General features: G+C 38.9%; 1 protein-coding gene across 1 annotated transcript in view; it reads left to right on the top strand.

The window, feature by feature from the left end:
- The first annotated feature begins 6989 nt into the window (after window positions 1-6989).
- prkx (protein kinase X-linked) overlaps window positions 6990-22726 on the top strand; it is an 87963-nt gene continuing 72226 nt past the window's right edge. The window contains exon 1 of the mRNA XM_025062312.1: window positions 6990-7532. Within this exon, the coding sequence (XP_024918080.1) occupies window positions 7508-7532 (25 nt within the window). The 5' untranslated portion in view covers window positions 6990-7507. The remainder of the gene's footprint in view (window positions 7533-22726) is intronic.

Raw genomic sequence — 22726 nt, 5'->3', positions numbered from 1 at the left:
TCACGCTCGTACCCGTAGACAGTTTCAAGTGATTAATGAACCTCATACTTCATGTTTTTGCACTGTGAGAGTTCATCAGAGTACATTCCATGGATCCATTAAATAAGTGATCTTCTTGGTGTAAAACAAGCACAGAGACCACTTCTTCCTGTGTGATCCTGTGCTTTCAGTTTTTCACATTCAAAATGTCTGAAGAGAGTCTGAATAGAGGCATGAAGATTTAAGTAATATTCTTGTCTTCTACAGCGATGTTCAGTTTTCACTATTATACCAGTCCAGTCTAGGCAAAAACCCTACACAGCTGATCCTCACTCACTGAGACTGGCAGTTTGTCTTGTCTGTCAGAACAGAGATGCAAATTAAAAAATAAAAATAAAAATGCAATTATATTGCTCATTTCTATTTCAATGACATTCCTTCATCCTTTCAGACACAAACAAGAAGCAGCCAGGTTTTAAGGCTTTAAAGCAGTCGTTTATTACCCGGTGGCTGATGTCATGGTTGGCTGACACTCGCTCTCATCTTTCGAGGCTGCAGATAAATCACCGGGTCTGGGTGGAGGTTGTTCAAACACTGTGGGGACTCCTGCAGCAGATACTGTTCAGGTCTGACAACATAATTTTAATCCAGAAAATGTCATTTTCACAGACGGTAAAAAAGGAACAATGAACGATGATTCATACCAGGCAAAGCAAAGAGAAGAGAGAGAACTTTTTCTCAGCATCTCCTTGTCCTTCATCACCATAAAAATGTGAGAAAAGCATTAATAAAAGTTCAGGTAAAACTTAGTACAATTTGCATGTCACAGAATATAATCATATTACTCATTTCCAGGCGTCTTCAGTAAGATATCCAGGAGTATTTTTCAAAATGTCAGACTTATTCTTCTGTGACCTTTTACTGCCTCCTGAGATACGTGACGCAAGATTCACTTCACCAAAGGAGTTGATAGAACTTCTCTGCTAAATACCAAAGGCAAAAATAACACATTTAAACTGACGTAATTTAGAAATAATGAATAAAATTGCAGATCCAGGCTACAGTGCCTTATTCTTTACCAAAAAAAGCCAAAACGATTCAGAACATAGTTCACTCTTTCTGTTCTCCTGGTGTTTTCAGTTAAAATAAATCTGTCCCAACCAAGTATCCCACAGGGCACATGTGGCCCAGGCACAACTTCACTTTGGTCCAGTCTGTGGTCATATAAGAAATGCCACTGAACGCCACAGTCCATGAATGCAACACTCTCTATAGTCTAGCAAAATGATTGACCAGGATGGACAGGATCAGATGTGAGCAGGTCAGAGGGACACTTAAGGTGGATCATTTTTCCTAAATATGTAAATTTATGCAACAAACACATTCCAAATGTATTAATTAAATGTGCCTGCGGTGGCGCTGTGGTAGGATTCCCACCTGTGGTGCAGTAGCTCAGGGTTTGGTTCCACATGTACAGTTTGGTCACCAGCCCATTTTGATCCCTGCATCATTTATTTAAAGTAGATGATAGGTGGAGAATGGCATTTTATTTTTTAGATATTGTGCAGAAGACACAGTATCTAAGTAGTGTCTCATGTACCAGTCAGCAGTTTTTTAGCGTTATTATTTTTGCATGATAGATGAGACGCAGTGAGACAGAGTATTAAAGTTAACTGGATTTCAGAGGGTATTTATTCTCTGTGTGGCTCTGCAGTATTAGGAAAAGAAAAGCTTCTTTAAAGTGCGCTCACGGATTTACTTAGTTAGCATACGTGGAATTGCATTACCATACAATTACCATGATAGATTCTGCTGTGCTCAAGATTTACAGTTACTTTCTTTACAATAAAGCTGTTGCTTGGATGAAAACAAGACTAAAATGACCAAAAAAATTGCAGCTGGAATAAGTAGCTGGATGAAGATTGCGGTCATAAAGATGAGGTTTTAAAGAGGGCTTTGGCAACGATGGACCAAATTCCCAAAAAGTTTCTGCAGTTTCTATAGGTACTAGGAATGGCTCGATCCAATACTGGTCAGAATTTCTGTATCGAACATCAAAATAAACATGCTGTTAATGGGGACACTATTGCCTCACCCACGGCATGTTGGAGGAGAAAAGAAGACATCGGATCCTCACCCACGGCATGTTGGAGGAGAAACGAAGACATCGGATTGATCTTAGTATCGGTGGAAACGTCTGAGTATTTAATGGAGTTTTTACAGTTGTTTTTAAGAGTCTAAACATTTTTGTTTTGTTTTGCAGTAAGCACCATCCGTTTACAGAAAAGAGTTTCCATGTGAACTATGCAACACTTGTGTGATGAGTAATATCAATATCAGATCATTTTCTTCTAAACATAAAGTTTTGGTTGGGATTAAACAACCGATTAAGGCTTTCGAGAGACTTTGCCGTCTAACTTTAGTGTTTTTATGGTGAAAGTTAAGTCTTATTTGCATAAATTTTACTGCAGTGCCTTGTGAATACATTTGACATCTCTCTTTTTTTTTAAAGGAACCTTTGCGGTTGTTGTAACAGCTCCCTGAGGATGAACTCAATTGTGACTCAGCACAAATCTCTTGTAATGACTCCCCGGGGCCACATGAGCCGAGTTAAATGACCATGAAATGGATCCTTCCGCTATTATGTCCAGTAATTGCCGTCCTCCATACATCATTAGTGTTGGCCATTCACCACCATTGTGAATATGGACAAGTTAGTTTGGGAACATTGGGAAAAGTGACTGTGGTGATGGACATGAAGCTAAAGATGCTAATTCTTACACCTGCCAAGGTTATAGTCTTCATCTCACCTTGTCAGTAGTCCAAACCGATCTGGACTGCAGGCAGGCCAGTCAAGCATACACTTTGAATATGTTATAAGACTGACCTTGTAAGTGTTTACACAGTTTGTTTTTTATTACATAGCATTATTGGTAACATACAGTATGGGCAGGGATTTAAAAATAAATAAATAAAATGCTTCCTCTAAGATTAACAGTTTAACCTTTGACCTTTTATTCACCAAGTCTACCTCAAAGCAAGTTAGTTATACAGTAATACCTTGAGATACGAGCGCCCGACATACGAGTATTCCTAGATACGAGCATGTCTTCCAGCAATTTTTTGCTTTGAAATACGAGTAAAGATTTGTGATATGAGCACCTCCAGTTACGAGCTTCAAACCCGAGGCCCACAGACTGAGTGTGGCCCGCCAAGTCATTTTGTGCTCAACAGCGACATACTGGCCGTAAACTAAAACTACAACAATGTACTTCATGATGATGAGTGATGTATGAGCAGAGATCTACCTGTGAGTGTGTCCAAGGACAGGCAGCATCACCTCATCAGCTTCACCCAAAACTGGACTCATGTTGTTCTGAGCTGAGACATCGATCGACTGAGATTTGAATGTGAGTTTCTTCTTAACCAGATGAATTAAAATATATTTTTAATCACACAGAGCAATGTACAATAATTGCTACTTGAATAAATACTAATAAAATCCAGACATATGTATTAATTACATTTTTATTAACACGTAATATGTGGTGAAAATGAATTGACGCCCCTGCTGGAACAGGTGTCTCCATCCAATCATTTGAGACCCTGTCATCGACCGATGACCATCAGAGCCAATTAAAAAACCTCTCACCATAAATCTGCAGGTTTTCACAATGATAGAAAGTTAATATATGAAACTTGATTATGGGATAAGTAGTAAAATATGGGATTTTAAATTTTGCACCACACATCTTAGAGACGGACTTTTCCACAGCAGTTTCCTGCTGGTACCATTCCACGGTCACGCCAACTTGATAGAGAAAAGAAACACTTGTTCTCCTGTCCTGTTACTGGTATTATGTCACCACTAGGTTACACCACCAGGCTCTGAGCACAACAGGTAATGTAGCATTTTGTGTTGGCTCCTGGCCATGAGGACTGTGATCACTTCATCTCAGCCAAGAAGTGTCTGAAACACAGATGTCGCTTATTTACGAGGATAGCCGAAGGATCTGTGTGTTGGCGGAGGCCCAGGAGTTTTCATTCATGTTTTCATGCTGGCTCTCAGACCTCAGCACGCTCAGTCCTCATTGGCTTGAAATCATTTTTGCCCAGGAACAATTGCTTTTTTTTGTATATTTTGGCAGTTCCGGGTATTGTGCCATTTAATTACTTTGTTTTCCATCCTCTGTGATTTTCTGTTTATACTTGTAAACATTTGACCATAAAACACTTATTTTTATCCCATTTCCTTCGTTGTTGTATAAGTACATAACATACAACATAGTATAAGTATTAACTCTATAATGTTATTATGAACTGGCAAATTCCATTGAGACTAATGTGTTTTTTGAATTCGGGCTATACAAATAGAATTTAATTGACTTATATCAGTAAATAAACCCCCATTTTTTTTAAGCAGATAAAAAGACTTGTTTACTCTCTTTCTCAGATTTTTTTTTTTACTTCAGAAAATAAAGACGCTTGCACAATATTCTTTTGTTTCTATATTCTATGATGAGGTATAAAATCACATTATTCCCCGTTAAAGCTCGTCACAGTACCTTATCGGTTATTTTCCAAACACATGCATCCGTCAGGATATCTTCCTGTTGCAGGAGAAGAACGGCCACAGCTTCACAACTCCCCACAGTAGCAAAAAAGTTTCCAGAGAGAAATAATATATGGGCTCGACTATGACATGTAAGGTCTCTTCTTCTTCTTCAGATCCTGTAGCTCAGCATTTTATTGACAGATTTACAGCGGAGATGTAAAAGTGGCCGAGCACGAGGTGAGAGCTGTATTTCAAATGTGCACAGGAAAGACTGAACACAAACATCAGAACAGGGCTAATGAGGGCGAGGTTCAAATCTTCATCATCGCCAGTGCATTTAGTACTAAGCATAGGTCAAAGGTCAGACTTCAAAACTGTGAGAATTGTTTCCTTAAAGTTATGAGTTTACCAAAAAAAAGCACACACTGTCATGTAGACTGACAAAACCTGGAATTAAACCTGAAGTGTTTTTGGGTTTAGAGACATTAGCCATAGCTGCTGTTTAGCTAGCCAATGCTGCAGTGAGAGGTGACACTCGCAGAGGATGCTATGTTTAGGTACTGTGTTGTTGGGTTTTTGTTTTTTTTTTTAAGAATATTTTAGGTTCAGGGTAAGATACTTCCTGGGGTTTTAATCTATGTGTTTCTTTTTCTTAAAATGAGTAACTGAGTAAACCAAGGGGAAGGTCTGTGGGTTTTTTTTTTTTTTTTCATTAAACCACCACCATAGAAAAGACCACTACAGGAAGAAATTTTGCAATTACTTTTTTTTTTTTTTTTGTAAAGCCAAATAAGATGCAGACCTTGTGCATCACAAACCAAGGGCTAAATTATTGAGCATGTGAAAATCGATCACATTTCAGTGTACACTCCAGTTTAAGCAGCATTTCCAGCTTAAAAAGTGGTTGTGAGTCTGGGAATGAAGCAGACAAAGAAACTGCAGCGACGATATGCCAATAGCTTCAGTGCATTACCTGTCAGTTTGAAGGTTTTAATAAAATCCACGCTGTCTGTTGAGAACACTCTTCACTCAGTCCATGATTTGCTCAGCTCCGGCTCGGTAAATTACTCAGCTCTGACGAGCAGATATTTGTGAAGCCATCAAGTTGTCACACAGGCCTCACACTGTGACAGCACCGCTCTGTGTGTATCGTGTACATATCCTCTGCAGCCCTGATGCATATTCATGACCCAATCTGATTATACATGATGTGCATGTGTGTGTGTGGGTGTGTGTGTGGGTTGGTCTTGGAAGCTGGGGGATGACATATTAAAGTGTCAGCACAATATTTTACCGCTCACAACGAAACATGTTCCCGGTTAACAATGTGCCACCTCAAGGTCACATGTAAACGAAGCATTCCCAATTAACTGGAATTGCCGCGTAACTTTAGGCAACTCAGTGTTTTCCGAATACCCTGCTCCCCTTCTGTAGGTCACCCTTTAAAGGTGCTATTAATCTTCTTTTAATTATAGCTATAATGCCATTGTGTAAAGGTGGATTAGAAGCACAGATTGATCGCCTCGTCTTCCCTGCTGCTGTATATGTGTGCTGACAGTGTGTGGGCCTGTTTAATTATGAGGAGGTGGAGGTGAATCTGTAAGCAGGTTTACTTCTCATACCTGATTTTTTGTTTTTGTGTTTTTTTTATGCTGATGTCTACACAGGAGCAGTGGAATGTGGTTTTGGAAGGTCAGCCACTGCTGAGTGGAAGCTCTCCACCACCGACACTTCACACTCACATCAGGTGTCGGCGTTTTATTACCTTGTTTTTTAGTCGTATCATGAAGTGGCCGTTTCGCAGTAACAATACTAAAACGGTGTTGTTAGTGTCTGATCATGTCAGCCGTGGGCCATTCCGCTCCGAATGTTTCATGTACACAGTCGCCTTAAGCAACAGTGTCAGACTGGCTGTACTATGTTAACAGTATGATGAGTGGGTGTAAAATACTGGAGATGCTTTCATTTCATTTTCAGTTTATTAGACTTCTGTTGAACAACACGAACCTCCTTCATCGCTTCCATGAAAGTTGGTGCCACCACTGCCCTATGGTGCCTCCTGTGGCAGCCTCTGTGGGTTTCAAAGAGTCACACTGTTAATTTGTGGGATGAATAAGGGGCTGATATTTATTTATTTACTTATTTGAATTTTATTTTTTTATCATAGACCTTTTGTTCATTTCATTGGTCAAATTAAATCTTTCTGGATGTACGTTTCAGGCCTTATATCAACACCCAGGCAAAAATCCCCAAATCAGACTGACAGGAAGTCGACAAAGTCAAGACTGTTTTACTGTAACTCCTTTAACTACTCAGTGAACTTGGCAGGAATCGTCTTGGGCGCAGACTCAACAGTGAGACAGGCAGGGCAGGTGAGGCAGACACACACTAAAACATCCACAAATACACACATACACGTAGGTTACAGCTTTGTTAGATGTTTGGTTCTGTTTTAAGTTTACAAAACCTCCATGGATCATATTTGTTTTTAAATGACATCCATAGTGTTTTCACATTTTTTGACTTAACCGTCAGTCTAAGTACATCGGCTTTTTTGTCTCATCTTACATTTCTACTTAACTCTTATGTGCCTGGTCCTTGTATTTTCTTTGTAATGTCTATTTAGTTTTCCGACCGTACCGGACCGTTCCGTTTTCCTGTGAAAATCCATGCCATGTCTTACATCTGTCTTAATTTGTTTCTGATCATCCTCTCCTCTCTGATGCCTTCCACCTGTGCTGATTATCTTCACCTGAGTCCAATCCTCTCTCTTTGACAAACATTTGTTAACGAGAATCTGTGTGTTTCTAACTTTACATTAGTTTAACAACCTTTTTTTTCTCTGGTAATTAGTTGTATTTCCACAAAATGGTGGTCAATAAAGAGAAGAGAACTGCCTGAGGTCCCCCGTGTTCTAGATTGTTGATCATCAAATACAAGTCAAAACAAGGAACCGAGAGCTGGACGAGGAGCATGAGGTGTAATGACAGGGCAGAAGGTAGGAGCTTTATTATTATTATTATTATTACTGTGAATATGTGTGTTTTGCTTGGGTTTGAGTGATTCTGTGGCAGAAAAAAAAACTGCTCTAAAATGTTTAGCTAGTAATGTGAAGTGCATCATGGTTGAAAGATGACTGGGTGTTTGCTTTGCTGAATCCACCGCTCACAAAAAGAAGGAATGGGATCACAGTTGTAAATGTGTTTAAACAGTGACTATTCTTTGTAACATTTTTTTGTACTAAAATCCTGGATAAATATACATTCATATTTTACGGTAAATCAGGAAAATAAACGTAAATTAAAGAGGTCCCGTTGGAGGTTGTTTTAGGATGGAACTTTTCTGGAATGATTATTATTTTAAATTCTTTGTACTGTTGTTCCTCGTTCTTGATTTTCAAACTAATTTGTCGGCACTGCAGATTTTGAAATGTTTAATGATTGAAATGTGTAGACTTGGTTGGCTGACTGTTGATGATGATGATGTAGGATGGTTTAACTCACATGCAACTGGTCTGTACGTTCCCTCTTTCACTAAACCACTACCGTAAAGACTATAAACGCTGGGCCAGTTGAAATAGAAACGTCCTGTTAGCTTCTAAATCATCACCAGATGACAGCTGGGTTTTTAGTCAGGATATTTTCTCCTATTTATGGAAAAGGTTTGGTGAAGTTGCTGGATTTGTTTGTTATAGAAATACTAACCCAGACCTAAACAATTTCTGTGTCTTCATTCAATAAGGAAGAGTCAATTTGGGATGGCATAATTGTATGTTGTTTTGAGATGTCAGTTACAAAAACACTACAGTGGCAAGCATGACACTTTCGGTCAACAACAACAGCTTTGAATCACAACAGGGCGAGACATCGCCATAGGGAAGGTCCACCCTTAAAATATTGATGCAGAGATGGTCAATCTTAATAAAGACAGGAACAACACACGCGGAGTTCTTTAACTCCTGTCTTCATTGTGGTACATTAATCTTAAACCAACCATGATAAATAGTTAAAGTGCACAGCAGCCACTGCCTCCAGCCCTTGACAAAGCTCAGGATAAGTGTCTCGCAGCATGCATCAAGAGGCCTTTGAATAGCAATCTGGCCTTGGCCTCTGTCTACACTTTTGTGAGTCTGTTGTGCATAATGCATTGCATTGCATTGCAGCAGGACAGGGGTAATTACCACAATCAGAGGAGAGGCGCATCAATTTCAGGTGAACCACGGGGGGTAAATGAAGCAGAGCAGAGAAAAATAGGAGGAAGGAGAAGGAGAGGAATGAGCTGGCCCAAAATCCAAGGATTGATGTCATAAACCTGTCAGTTGCATAAATGATCACAGTGAGGAAACCGATTTATCTACTCTCCTTTTCTTTATTGCTGCATCCTCCTCCTTTACATCCCAGTAGTTTCATACTCGGTGTCCTGTTCTTCAGTCTTTGGTTGAAATAATAAAAAATACAATCATGAGGTTACACTTGTTTTGTAAATTGACGTTATAAGAGGAGGGGAGGCAGATAACATTTAAATATAATTATATACTATATATGTGTGTATGTATATATATATATATGTGTGTGTGTGTATATATATGTGTGTGTGTATGTATATATATATATGTGTGTATATGTATATATATATATATGTATATATGTATATATATGTATATACATGTATATATATATATACATATATGTGTGTGTATATATGTGTGTGTGTGTGTATATATATATATATGTGTGTGTGTGTGTGTGTGTGTATATATGTATATATATGTGTGTGTATATATATATATGTGTGTATATATATATATGTGTGTGTATATATATATATATATATGTGTGTGTGTGTGTGTATTCCCCAGGGTTCTTTTTCTTTTTCCTCGGTTTTTCATACAGGCTTTGTCTCGTGACATTTCTATTTTTCAATTTGTGTTATTTCTGTAAATTCCATATGATCTGAGTCCTGGAAAAAAATGAAATTATATAGATAATATAAATAATGATATCTATAAAATTAAATTGTAAAATAAAAAAGGCAGTTGATGTGCGTTTTGCAGACTTGGCTAAGGTCAAACGCAGCATAGAACAGCTGGTGCTTAGCATTCTGTACACTGCATTGCTTCATCATTTGTATCAATCATTGCATTTATTGCACCTCCTACAGGGAAGTAGAGGGCTTACATGCCTTGTGGACCTGCACTAACTTACCCATATGGGTTGTTAAAATATTATGACAAACTCTGAAAAAAAAAACAAAATCTTACAAGTAGATTGGTGCCGATTTAAGCCACTTAGCACGAGGTAAACGCTCCGTTCCCCTCTATCCTTACTGAAGTGGAGTGAAGAGAGAGAGGCTAAAAGGGCTTGTTCCTCCCAAATGGTTTAAAGAGAGCATCTACAGGGAGATTAGAGGCCAAGCTGAAAAAAGGGAGAGGAAAGAGGCAGAAACCATCACTGAAAGCTTAATGCAGCAGCGGCTGCACCCCAGGGACCTGCAGACAAGTTTATTGAGGCCACCTTCTCTATTATGGTCAGGAAGAGGTGGAGGAGGACGCGGGAGAGAGTAGGGGGGAAGGGGGGAGGAAGAGGAAAAAAATAGATAATAGATGCTCTTTAAAATGTAAAATAAAAAGTAAATAGATTTTCTCCTCTCTCTCCTACTCTCTACCTCGTTCTCTCTTTCTCGCTCGCTCTCTCTCGCTCTCTCTTTGTCACATACACACACTCTCAGACACACATGCACACATCCAGACAGCGGTGCTTCTATTTCAAGTGTATTTCCATTTGTCATAATGAGGAATTCATAAAAACTCCACACCTGCTGAGGCTGAGTTATGAGCCAGAGGCTGCTGTCAACATTATTCACCGAGTCCTTTGTGCAGGTTCTCTTATCCGGCCTCCATCAATATTCGCACAAAGAACTCAGAACTGTGTTGAACAAGAGCTGAAAATTTAGGCCTTCATTTGAAGGTTAATTGGGGAGGGTGTTTTTGTGTGCGCTTGCACACTACAAAAGAGGTCGTTTAGTTAGGATAGCAGCAGAAGACATAAAAGTTTGAAGCAAATACGGTCATGGTTCGCGTCTTTGAACGAGTGTTAGAAATGATATGATTTTTGTGCACACATAGAGAAAATCATAGACTTTGCTCATGCAACAATTGTTTACATATTTCGCTACATTAACTCAGTGAGATGCAGTGTTTGAGTTGCTCTGAAATTGATTTGAACTGATGAGTAGAAATGTGTCAGCCTTTATCATTATGTTGTTTGTCCTCTTAGTCAAGACAGACTGCATGTTGACTACAAGTCGTCTATGATGAAGTTTTTGTTCTTGCCTTATATTTCAATACAATTTTCTCATTTAAAATTTGCACTTAATTCTTTGTCCTTTTATCTACTCATTTTAAAGGACAACTACAGACTCGAACAAGTAAACAGTTCATGCCATAACTTAATGCTTACAAAGGAATTTAAAAGTCAATATTAGGTATTTATTTAGTATGAATATAATTACCGTTATTACTGGACATATATTTAGGCTGAAGTTTTAGCTGTAAATGTTCTCAAAATATTATACATATTACAAATACAGCTCAACATGAGCAGTTAGCACCATAGCGATATCATGACATTCACCTAATGTTGAAACGTCAGTTATATGTTTCTCAAATACAGCTATCAATTTTGTGAAAGCAATTCAGAAAAAGAGAGCGATCCAGTTGGCTGCAGGTTTGCTGACTGACAGGAAACAGCCTAAGGGTCTGACATCAAAGGACTGTTGCGTTTACTTGAACTCAGCCCGACATTAATTCTTAGCTGCTGCTTCATTTTTATTTCACACATTTACAAATTGTTTTACGTTATCTTGAGTAGAGTTTATTAGTATTTTTTTCCCCTCTTGTTATTTCAGGACATCTTTTCTGGATCTGCTCATGATTGTGTTGCTCTGTGCTGATCAGTCTGCTCAATGTTATTTCATAAGTTGTACTCTCCACTCTTCTGTACAGCAGACAAAGCTGTTCTTCAACAATCATCGGTCAGTTTAAAGATGTACAACCTGCTGTATTAAGCTTGGACGGAGCTGCTGCGGTTCACTAATATTAATGCAGAACACGGACGGTCTGATACCTTAGGATACTCCAAACTTTGCAAGTAATATTTGGAGAGAGGGAGCGAGGCGTTGCACTCTGAAGAAAGCCTTCGTCTTTGCCACTGTCTCTCCTTCTCTTAATCATTTCCTCCTGTCCCCAATGATCCGGTTTGTTTTCTAGAGGAGGAAAAAGGAGACATGCTTTGATTAATAAAAAAAAGTAATAAAATAAAAAGAAGAAGAAGTAAGGGTTGTTTGTTTCATATCTTATCTGTCTGTTGTGTGAGTAGAGAATGAAGAACTAAACAGAGCAACCCAGACAAAAAGAGTGAGGGGAAGGAATAACAATGTGAAGAACTGGATTCTGCATATAGATGTCGGCTTGACCTCAGCTTCACTTTCAGATGTTTAGGATGTATGTGGGCAGAAAGTAATTAGTGTTGATCAGGACTCTTGATGACGAAGACTTAGACGAGTTTGAGGACTGCAGCCACTGCAGGACTACTTCATAGTACTCCCAGAAGAACGGGCTTTATGATAAATATTGTAAGGGTTATTGGGCTCTCTCTCTCTCTCTCTGTCTCACTATCTCTCTTGCTCTCTCTACCGCAGCAGCAGCCGCAATGATGACCAAGCACTTTCAAAAGTTGTGTCTGAAAATAGACGATGAAGGCCATCAGGGCACCTATATATATGTGTAGGAGGTCAAGGCTCGGAAGGCCGAGAAAAAAACAATGCAGAAAGTGTAGCTGTGGCTCTTGTGGTTGACTTCCATCTGTTTCTTCTCTTGGAGAAGAAGTTTCCTACAGTGTTTTTCAATAAAAGTCCCAAAAGTAAATGTCCTGCCCCTTCGCTATTTGGTGGGATTCTTATTCTTAAACTCTTAAACTAAACAAAAATTAAAACTTGTCCCTAGAACTATTTCAGACTGAGGCTAAGCTAGCTAGTTAAGTTTTTTTTTCTTTTTTTTTTTTAAGTCTGTTAAAATGAACTCTGAAAACATCCTTCAAACAACTCAAAAACAGTTAAAAATGAGACCAAATATTTGTAGAATCAATTGGTTTTTGACTTGATTTTCCTGTAACTCCTTTTTTCTGTATTTCCTGTTCTTAAAGTGACTTTAGCATCTGCTCTAGCGTCACAAAATGCAGACTCCATTATCATTAGTAAAGGTCTGATTAGTCCGTGGGGACAAAAATGCCCTGCTGGAATAAAAAGCTAAAATAAAATAAAATAAAATTCCTTATTTCCAGGTGTTCATCAAAACATATTGGGTGGCAAGTGGCAATTCTACCTCATTTGTACCCGCCCCACTACACAGTGGACCATGAAATGAGTGCATTTCCCCACAGCGAGATGCGAAAGACATAATAATAATAATATCACATTCTTTTCTATTGGGCTGTACATTTAGAAAAGAAAGGAAAAGTTTGTTTGTGTCACTGCCTCTGTATCATACTGCACTGACAGCTTTGAATACAGTTGCTTGAAAAGACTCCACAGCATAAACACACAATGTAGTCGTTTTTCCTCCTCACTGACTTTACAAGGATTTTTATTTTGCCAACAAAGGCCTTCGTGTAGAGGCTACACTTTACTCGTTCCATTTATTTTCTCCTCTTTCTGCACTACTTCATATGATGAGCTCCTCGGCCGTGGGGTTTCATCCACATTAAAAGCCACAGTGACCTTCCACACAGACCATCATTTTATAAGGGGGCCAATGACAACCGCGCCAATTATTCTAGAGCTAACGACTGCACGTTTCCATATGTCGCTGAATGATCTATTCAGTGCCAGACTGATGAAGGCCCTCTGTTTACAGCCAAAACACAGCCATCTCACATCTGCTGCAAACCACTGCACGGCCCCGTGATGGAGTGCACTTGATGTGAACACTGCAGGCTTTAGTTAAAGAAAAAACATAAAATAAAAAATAGGAACTTTTTATATTTAACACAGACGCGTAATTTGTACATTTGAAGCCATTCAAAGTCATACTGATCATGACTGATATTTATTTTAGGTACATTTATCAGAGGTTTTAGTAGTTTAGGAGTTTTTTATTAAGTCACCAAGCCATTCCTGTCCTGCCCTCGTCTCTTTTCCTCTGTTGTGGTTCAAGTAGCAAAGTGGCTTTACCGCCCCTCATGTTCAGTTTTTTTACTGATGAATATGACAACCTAAAAAATCTAGCAAACTAGCAATGGATGCAGTATCCTATGCTTGTATGAAGTACTTTGTTAAAATGAGTCCTAATTAGTGTTTTAGCTTGGATACTACACTCTTCAACATTATGTTTACTGACTGTCATTGGACCACAGTAATGAGGACTTTCTTCTTTGTTCTCTGTTGGTTATTTACACATTTAAATGATTTATATTTTACATTTCAATATTTTCAAATTTCAGTCCAAAATGTCAAACTTTTCATATTGTAATTGTAATGCTTTTTCAACAAGAACAAAGCTCAGAAGAACGAACGTATCATTTTTTTGCTCTAACCAAACCAAAAGTTGTTTAAATAAATTACATTGCGTTAAAAATAGATGATAATATACTGACTGTGAGTTTGATGCCAGGAGCAAAGCCTTCAAAGAACAGACAGTGGAAAAGCCGACACTGAGCGGTGGAATCATTATCTCATCATCATTCTGTGGGAAATGTCACAGCAGAGTTATTAGGCTCAGAGTCTATAAAAATATTTCCACAGATTATCATGTGCTGAGGTGCCGTAAAAGGACAGACAACACAGTGGAACAAAACACTGCAGTTACTGTGCTAATTGTTTTCAGCACATACTGTTAGTTACAGCATATATGAACAGGAGAATATGCAGTGAAAATAAACTCCTCCAGTTTCTTTATATCTGTTACTTTGTTTCTTGGATTTGTCTTTGAAAATAATATATTTTGTATTTTGTTTTCCCTTTCTTTTCTACTACTTTTTTATTATTTGACTTTTTTTCCATTCTCAAATACATGTTTAATCCTATTTTTGTCCTTCTCTTCACTTTCATTCATTTTTACTTTCCTTCTCTACTGTACATTTTGTTCCACTATTTTCCATATTCATCATGTTTTTTTACAGTTTCTTTTTCCTTGTTTCTCATTCTTTACAGTTTTGTCCTTTTTTTATTTTCATCTCTCTTCCCATTTCTTCTCTTCATTATCTAGTTTTGGTGTTCTGTTTCTCTCTGCTGTCAGCAACTCTGACAGTGGTTTAAACAGATAAATAAAGACATATTACCAGGTGCTCAATAGTATTTCAATTCTTTCCCCTAGGGCGAGGCAGAAAATAATTGAGAAACACTGTTTTAACCTTAGTGAGCAGGCAACACTTAACTTCCACCACTGCCCCTCTATATCAGATTTGGTTGATATTGGAATCAGAAATTAGATGTTCGGATAATATTGGCAAAAAGTAAGAAAAAGCGACAAAAGCATTGGAAGATTAAATTAATTTCACCTGATGTCTGATCAGATCAGCTCCACCCACAACCTTAATAGGGTTGAGCAGTAAAAGACAATCTGTGTGTGTGTATGGGGGGGGGGGTCCAACTCTGAGTCAAGGTTGACTGTACTTACGTATAGTTGAACTTATTAACTAATGAATAATTAAACTTCAAAATTTGAGAATTTGACTTTTTGTCTGTGCTGAAGGAGAATCACTATTCAGTCGTAGTATTTATTGATTTTTAGAGTACATAGGAATTGCAATATACATAGTGAGAATGACTCCCTAATAATAAAGGCTGTGGTTTTTAATTCCACATTGAACTCGGTAATAATAAATAAAAATGAAACCAATCATGGTGTGAGCTGTTCCATCTCCACTAAAGTTTTCATAATAACCTGCTGCACTGCAGCTAAAATGAACTGACCATGATAATGATGGTGTGTACATTATACACAGAAGGCCCGCGTGATACAGTATTTCTAAGTAATACACTTTCCTCTTCCATTAATAAAGCAGACAAAGTGATACATATACGCACAGGAGGAAAACATCCGTCACACAGCAGCAGGCAGTTACTCACAGTGACACAGTCACACTGGGTTTTTGTGTCAGGCCCATGTGGATTTAATAGAACTGTATAAGAACAACGGCTGCTGCGACAGAGAAACATTTCAGTGGTCAAACGGCAGAACTTCATCCAGTACACGCTTCAGTTCAGGTGAAAGTCAGAGAGGATCCTGGTCTGTACTGCCAACCAGAGGTTTACTACAGTACAACTGAACCATTGGTAGGGTGAGATTTAAATGCTGTCTGTGGAGCCACACCTTAGATGAGAAGGAAACAAGTATTACTCTCTACAGATACATGTATTTTATAATTATTCATGTCAATTGACTATATGATATGAAATCATTTAAAATGTTTTTTTTTCTAAAAGTGCCATAAAAACTGAAAATATAATGTATTAATGTACTGTTTTAATTTTTATTATGTATTTTATCAGGCAGAGGGATATGTTTTCTAATTCTTGTTGTAATAGAGACTTATTTGCTGCTTGGTGACAGTTACTGGTCACTGTTGTCTAATAATTCTCTTTAATGCGCAGCAGGTCTTTACAGTAGAACACAGATATGGACCCAGGCAGACCATCAGGTATAATGCTCGTGTTTTCAAAGCTATATTTTAGAATTTGTCCCAAATAATGCCTGGCCTTGTCCCAGCTGAGAAGTCCATTCAGTTCTTGACAAATGAGTGGTGTGAATAGTTTTTGTTTAAAGTCTGGGTGACGAATCTAATGTTTGGCTTTTTAGAACGTGGACCTCGTGTTGTTGGAGCCAGAAAACCCAAAGACATACACAGTGATCTTTTTAAAGAGTCTCCTTGTTGTTGAAATAATGATTTGTATATGTATATAAATATGCGTGTGTGTGTGTGTGTATATATATATATATAGAGTATATATATATATATACATTCCGTTCTCAGTTGTGCAGTTGACTCCCAATATTTCCATATGTATTTATTTATTTTACCAGCCCCTAAGTTAACAGAGAATACTGGAGAATATTTTTCATCACACAGCTGAGACGTTGTTTACGACGATGGTTGCCATAAGCCCCAGGATCAGAGGACGACTTCATGACACATACACACTTGTGTCACAGCATGGAGGGTAACATGCTGCGGCGACTGTCAACAGAGCTGTCACCTTCACACTGAAAACCTATATATATCTGCAGCGCCGCCGCGTTAACATAGGTGTATACCGCTCGACACACACCTGCATCTTTTTAGCGCTTTGTTGTGACAATCTCACAGCAGCACCTGCTCCTCAGTGGGAAGACACAGTTGTCACAGTAGATCAGGTGTTACTTTTTCAATCAATGCAGCCTGGATTAAAAGGTGGCAATTTTTTTTTTCAACAAAAATATCGGTTTCAACCTTTCCAAGAATTTAACAACTTACATGGAATGATTCGATCATTTTTACCCTGAGTTAATGACACCTTCAAAGGTGATGGCTGTCCAAACCATAGGACATTTTAGGGTCAATTTTCAAACTAAGTGAAACGTTTGCACCTCCTGCCGACCATCAAACCCACATTAAGACACGGGTGAGTCAACTTCTTTGGGTGTTATTTTTCATTTGACCAGCAGGGTAATATGCTCCTCCTGTAATATTAACTCAAACCTACTTTGTAGAATTTGAGTTAATACAGTAAAAAAAATAATTTGGCAATTTTCTCGGCCAGTGTCGGACCATAACAGCCGTAGATGGAGACTAGCCAGAAGTCCAATCATCATGTGGACAAATTCATCCTCGTGTTTGAAATTATAAGGAATATGAGTTACAAGAAATTGCAACACAGTGAGTCCTGTTGATTTCAACTTAAGAACATTTCCACATTTTTCATGATAAAAGTGATACGTTTCCATCAATAAGTCATGATGCAGTTTCTGTTATTAAACAGGAATGTGATGCAGATTTTACAGTGAAAACCACAGCAGTTTCTCAAATGAGGTGGAGCCGAGCACAGCAGGACACATTGGTCCCAATTTATTAATAAAACACCACTGGGTAAATTATTAATATTTAGTTTTGGTTAAAGAGGTAATACAACATTTAGAGATACCCCGTTCTTTTGTGCTGCATTTTCTCTTTGTCTCGTTTTTTTTTTAACCAACCACTGGAACCTGGTTGTTAATGACTGAGTTAAACCTTGTGGCTGATCAAAGCCTCCAACAACTAATGAAATGCATCCTAGTGGAAAGTAATGATTTGTTGCCTCTGGTGGGTGAGTGTGTGTGCAGTGTTTTGCGGAGTTGTCTATAATCTCAATATCATGAACTAAATCTGCATCTCAGCAGTAAAAAACACTTTGCAGCATCTGCAGCTAGATCTTTAGTCCAACAGTCCACTCATGTACCTGATCACCACCCACTCTTTACCATCTATTTCCCATCAAACCATGTAGACATTTGCCTGAAGGAGAATCTAGGAAGTCCTCACTGGAAACTGATTTAAACCGTAGCCACTGGAAACAAGAACGTTTTATTTTGTAGGTTCCTGGTACTTTGTCTAACAGATAACTCTTAACACACACACACACACACACACACACACGTCTTAGGGACTTAGCCTTTGGGCTAATGGACAGTTGCTCAGCCTAGTATTGCACAAAGCACGAAGTCCTCCCTCAGTCGAAGGGTTCAGGGGTTTTGGTGGGGTAAACCACAGCTGTTCTGTAGAGATCAGCTCTAGGATCAGATCTGCGCAACAGTCTGTGCTGTAACATTAATCCATTTTTTCATATTTACATAATCAGGGATTAAACCATTTAACTGTTTTTCTAATCCATCTGAAACAAACTTCATCTTTAGCCTAAAAACCTTAATAAATGACTAAGAACTGGGAAGTTGTTAGAATTTTTATCCTTGGCTCAAGTTTCTTTAAAAACAAGGCCGCTACAAACTGTGAAGGCCCCAACGCACTATAGGACCGCGTTTGTACAAAATGTGCATGGGCAAAGACTTCTGCCCCCTGTGGTGAAACCGTATCACCTGCCAGGTTTGTGCAGGAGCAGCTGTTAAACTGCTATAAATAACTGTCAGACCTTTTTTATGCAGTGAATACAAAAAAATTTAAAGTTTTAGAGGCAGCACTTTAGCACCCCCCACTGGCCGGTTCACTTGAGTAGGACACCTTAAATGGGGCAAGTGCCTCTGCGTGACACTGTGAGATGGGACAGATGCAACACAGGTGCATGTACAAAGCCAAGTCATTTACTTGCGAACTATGCATTGTTTATCTAGCCGTGTTGGAGAAGCAGCCTCATTTTTTAACTGCTCCTCCTTCACCTTCTAACATCCTGGGCCCTTCCTTCCTCCCTCCGTCCCTCCCTCCCTTCCTGAGACTAATCTTTCCCACAGTTGTGACACTGTTCATGATTTATTCTCATTAATTTTTAGCAGGAGATAAAATGTAAATCTTTACATGCTTATTGGTCCTCCTCTCCTCCGCTGCTCCCAGTCAGGAAATTAAGAGTCCACTCATTTGCCAGGGAAGGTCTTTGTGTTCCTGCAGCCGAAGCCCATTCCTCCACTCTTATCTCTCCCCTTCTGCTAATGATGTGCAACACAAGGAGAGTGTGGATACTGATAAGTGTGTACACAGAACATTGAAAACACTTCTAATATATAATCTGTGTTGATATTGACTAATGACCAGAGGCCGACTGTTCTTCGGACCTGATATGAAGTAGATAATTCGACCATTGTCTCATAGAGAAATGTTTTTTGTTTTATTTTTCTCCCTAATGGTGATAATGGTGCAGGTCGTTGATGGATTTCTGGTGATGAAATGTAATGAAATATTGGTGTAATTGGCAGTAAACTGACAAAAGTCGTCAGTGCTGGCCTGGCAGAGTGTAAACCACAACGGCATCATTGCAGCATAATTACATTATACATTCAAATATATGGAGCTGATTTCTTTTGGCAGACAATTCATCCTCTCGTAAGTGATGCATATCCCATTTGAACGTCTTTGGAATCATTACGCTCTGCAGCGGAGACAATGACGGTGCTGAAGCTTCGAGTCGCTCCTCACGGTGGCTGGTTTCAAATGTTTTTGTTCTGACGAATATCTCCACAGTTTATTACAAACTGCCTTTCAAGAAATCGTTGTGTTTTCTTAAAAAATATTCCATTATATCGTAGACCTGAGCTGCTCATCAACCTTCTGTGATTCTCCTCTTCATGTTCGTCTCACATACATCGTCACCCAGAAGACGGCTCTGTTTACATTTACCAGCTGTTTGGATTGTGTTACCTTTACTGTCCTTCCTTCATGTTGTTTATTTGGGAGCTTTTTGCCCTTCGTTATGGCTCCCAGGCTTAAGTCAGACCCTTTCCTCATTTCACCTGTAAATTTACTTATTTCTTCACACAGTAAATATTTTTGACTTAATGGATATTGTCCCATGGACTGGGCCTGACTTTTACAGGATTATAAACCTATGCTGTGGTAACACTGAACAAGAGCCAGCCATAAATCCCTGCTTTCATAAATGTTGCCACATTAAGGTTTTTTTTATGTTATTCTAGGTTTTTCTTGCCCTCTATTCCTCTGTGGTGAGACATAGGATTTACTAGCCTTGATTACTTTTACTACTGTAGTACTCTAGCCAGCTCAACAAGACAATCTTCAGTTGGCTCAAACTAATTGAGTCAGTCTAAAGTCACTGGCAGTGTTACAGTTTGAGGATGACCCCCAAACGTTTTTGAACCTCTGACCTAGTTTTTTTTTTCTTTTAATTTACTTTTGTGTATTTTATATTATGCACATTCATTTTAGAACTCTTGGTGTTTCCTTTAAATGCAGCTTCATTTGTGGCGACAGTTTTGGCAGCGTTCTGCTGACTCATCATTAGGCATTGTATCCCCTTTGTTTTAAGGAGCTCTCCAGTCATTTTTCCTAAAGTTGCTCTCTGGGCTTGCAGGTACATAATTAAAAAGACAAAATGTGACTAAGGTGAGAACTGAACAGAGGAGCAGATGGAAGAAGTTGTCTTTTTTTTTAAATAAAATGCCATGCAGAGTTTCCTTTTTCCATGAGGACCGCTACTAAATGACCCACGCCCCAGTACTGGTCCCCAGCCTAGTGGTTGAAGACCCCTGCTGTATCTGGACAGCAAGTTACCATTGGTTTAGACCCCTTTTAAACTGAAGGCCCACTGCACCGGGTCATTTTGGTTATTTCTAGTGGTAACAACTAAAGATCCTTGTAAGTAGAACCAAAGATTATATCCTGAATGTCCTGCCTAGACACACACACACACACACACACACACACACACACACACACACACACACAGAGTTTATCAGGCTGCGGTGACAGACTCTCCTTCACTTATCTCTGCAGCTGCCGTGTGCAGAACAGAGCAGGCCTTTCCTCCGCCTGCCTTTCCTCACTCTTTGCCAACCAACCTGCAGACACGTTTAACCTGGTGCCAAACAGAGCGGTGTTATTGATACTCTCTCCTCCGACCCTGCTCCGCAGCAGGACTGCTGTTCTGCCAATCACTGCACACACTGCCGGCAGCAGCTCACAGCTGAGTCACACTAATCATAAATAACTGTTTTCAAAGCATTCCCCTGCTCTCGAAGACCACTCCGACTGTTTTGTACATCAACAGGGTGACCATGCCGTATATTCAAACTCTGATACTTGAGACTATAGTTAAATATCTAATAAATATACTGTATGTTTGTTATTGTTTTTTCTACAAAATAACAAATGTAATGTAGTTTTTTATACTAATAAACCCAGGCCTCACAACTCTGTTACCATTCGGCATTATTATTTCATTGAAACGGAATTCATTTCTATACGGTCATGTTTAATAATCACATTAATCACAACAACAACAAAAAAAAACCAGTAAAAACTGGGTCGAGGTTCAGGTTTAACTGGGTCAGTGTTAATAGATAAACAGCCTTAACGTAACATTTTGTCTGTCACAGGTGATGCATGACTAAATACTCATTCAGAACAAAAATATTCTAAAAGCTGCTCTCCCTGGTCGGGTTCCTCATGTTTTAAACAACTCTATATCTGGAACAAAAACCAAAATTGAATAATTTCTTTCTCCCACCATAACCTACATCCTTCCCAAACTTTATCTAAATTACTTTTGGATTTGTGCTGCTCAGGGACAGACAGACCTACGTGAACACTGCTGGAAAATCATAACAACTTCATGGAGAGAAGATACAAAAAAGAAATGTGTGTGTGTGTGTTTTCAGGCTGCAGAGTAAAATTTTAATGTTAATAACTCCAGGTGAGAATTGCAGGAGATAATGGGCCTTCCTGTTGAACGATGGAAATGTTTAATCAAATACACATTAAGTTAGTTTTACATTAGCAAGAAACGCAAAGAACATTTTTTTTTTCTTCCTTGTTTTTTCTTTGGACCGTCGTGGTTGATTTTATTGTCTCTACTTTTCATTTAAAACAAAACAGAATTGGCAGGGAGAGCTTAGATGTAGAAGCTCAGATGGAGATCAACATCAAATCCAAATCCACTTTGATTTGATGATTAAGAAAAGACAGGGACATTCGTAGTTCAGCAGTCCTGGAATTACAGCGGTGTTTTGTTTGTACGGTGTTACGTAACTCACATACTCTATATAAGTAACTGTCACTCACTTATGCTAACGCTAATCAGAAGAGTCGGACTCATACCGTCATGAAGGGCAAAAAGTCCCCAAAAAAAAAACCAAGACATATTTGTCTCCTCCGTTCATCACCTAGTCCCACTAGCACAGCCTCATGGCACACACACCACATTACATCGGTATGACCTGTGACAGAGCGCTGGTGTTTTCTTTATCATAATATCATTGGTCACAGCCAGAGAGTTTGGTTTCTGGATTACATTTGGAACTTCTAGGATGGAGCAGAACTTCATTGTTAACAAAAAGGCCCAAAGTCACTCAGATGTGCTTATCTTCTGTGGCCATCCGTGACCCATCTGTTATCACACGCTCTGCTTGTGGTAACCAGATGGTGTTTGCATTTCCCTGCGTCCTCTTCCTTCATCCACCAGGCCACTTTCCACAGGTGTCTACCATCCAGACAGTGTACA

The sequence above is a fragment of the Cynoglossus semilaevis genome, chromosome 14 (assembly GCF_000523025.1).
Source record: "Cynoglossus semilaevis isolate Cse_v1.0 chromosome 14, Cse_v1.0, whole genome shotgun sequence".
In the NCBI taxonomy this organism is placed as follows: domain Eukaryota; kingdom Metazoa; phylum Chordata; class Actinopteri; order Pleuronectiformes; family Cynoglossidae; genus Cynoglossus; species Cynoglossus semilaevis.
The sequence above is the reverse complement of the archived record's forward strand: the minus strand, read 5'-3'. Positions and strand labels throughout refer to the sequence as shown.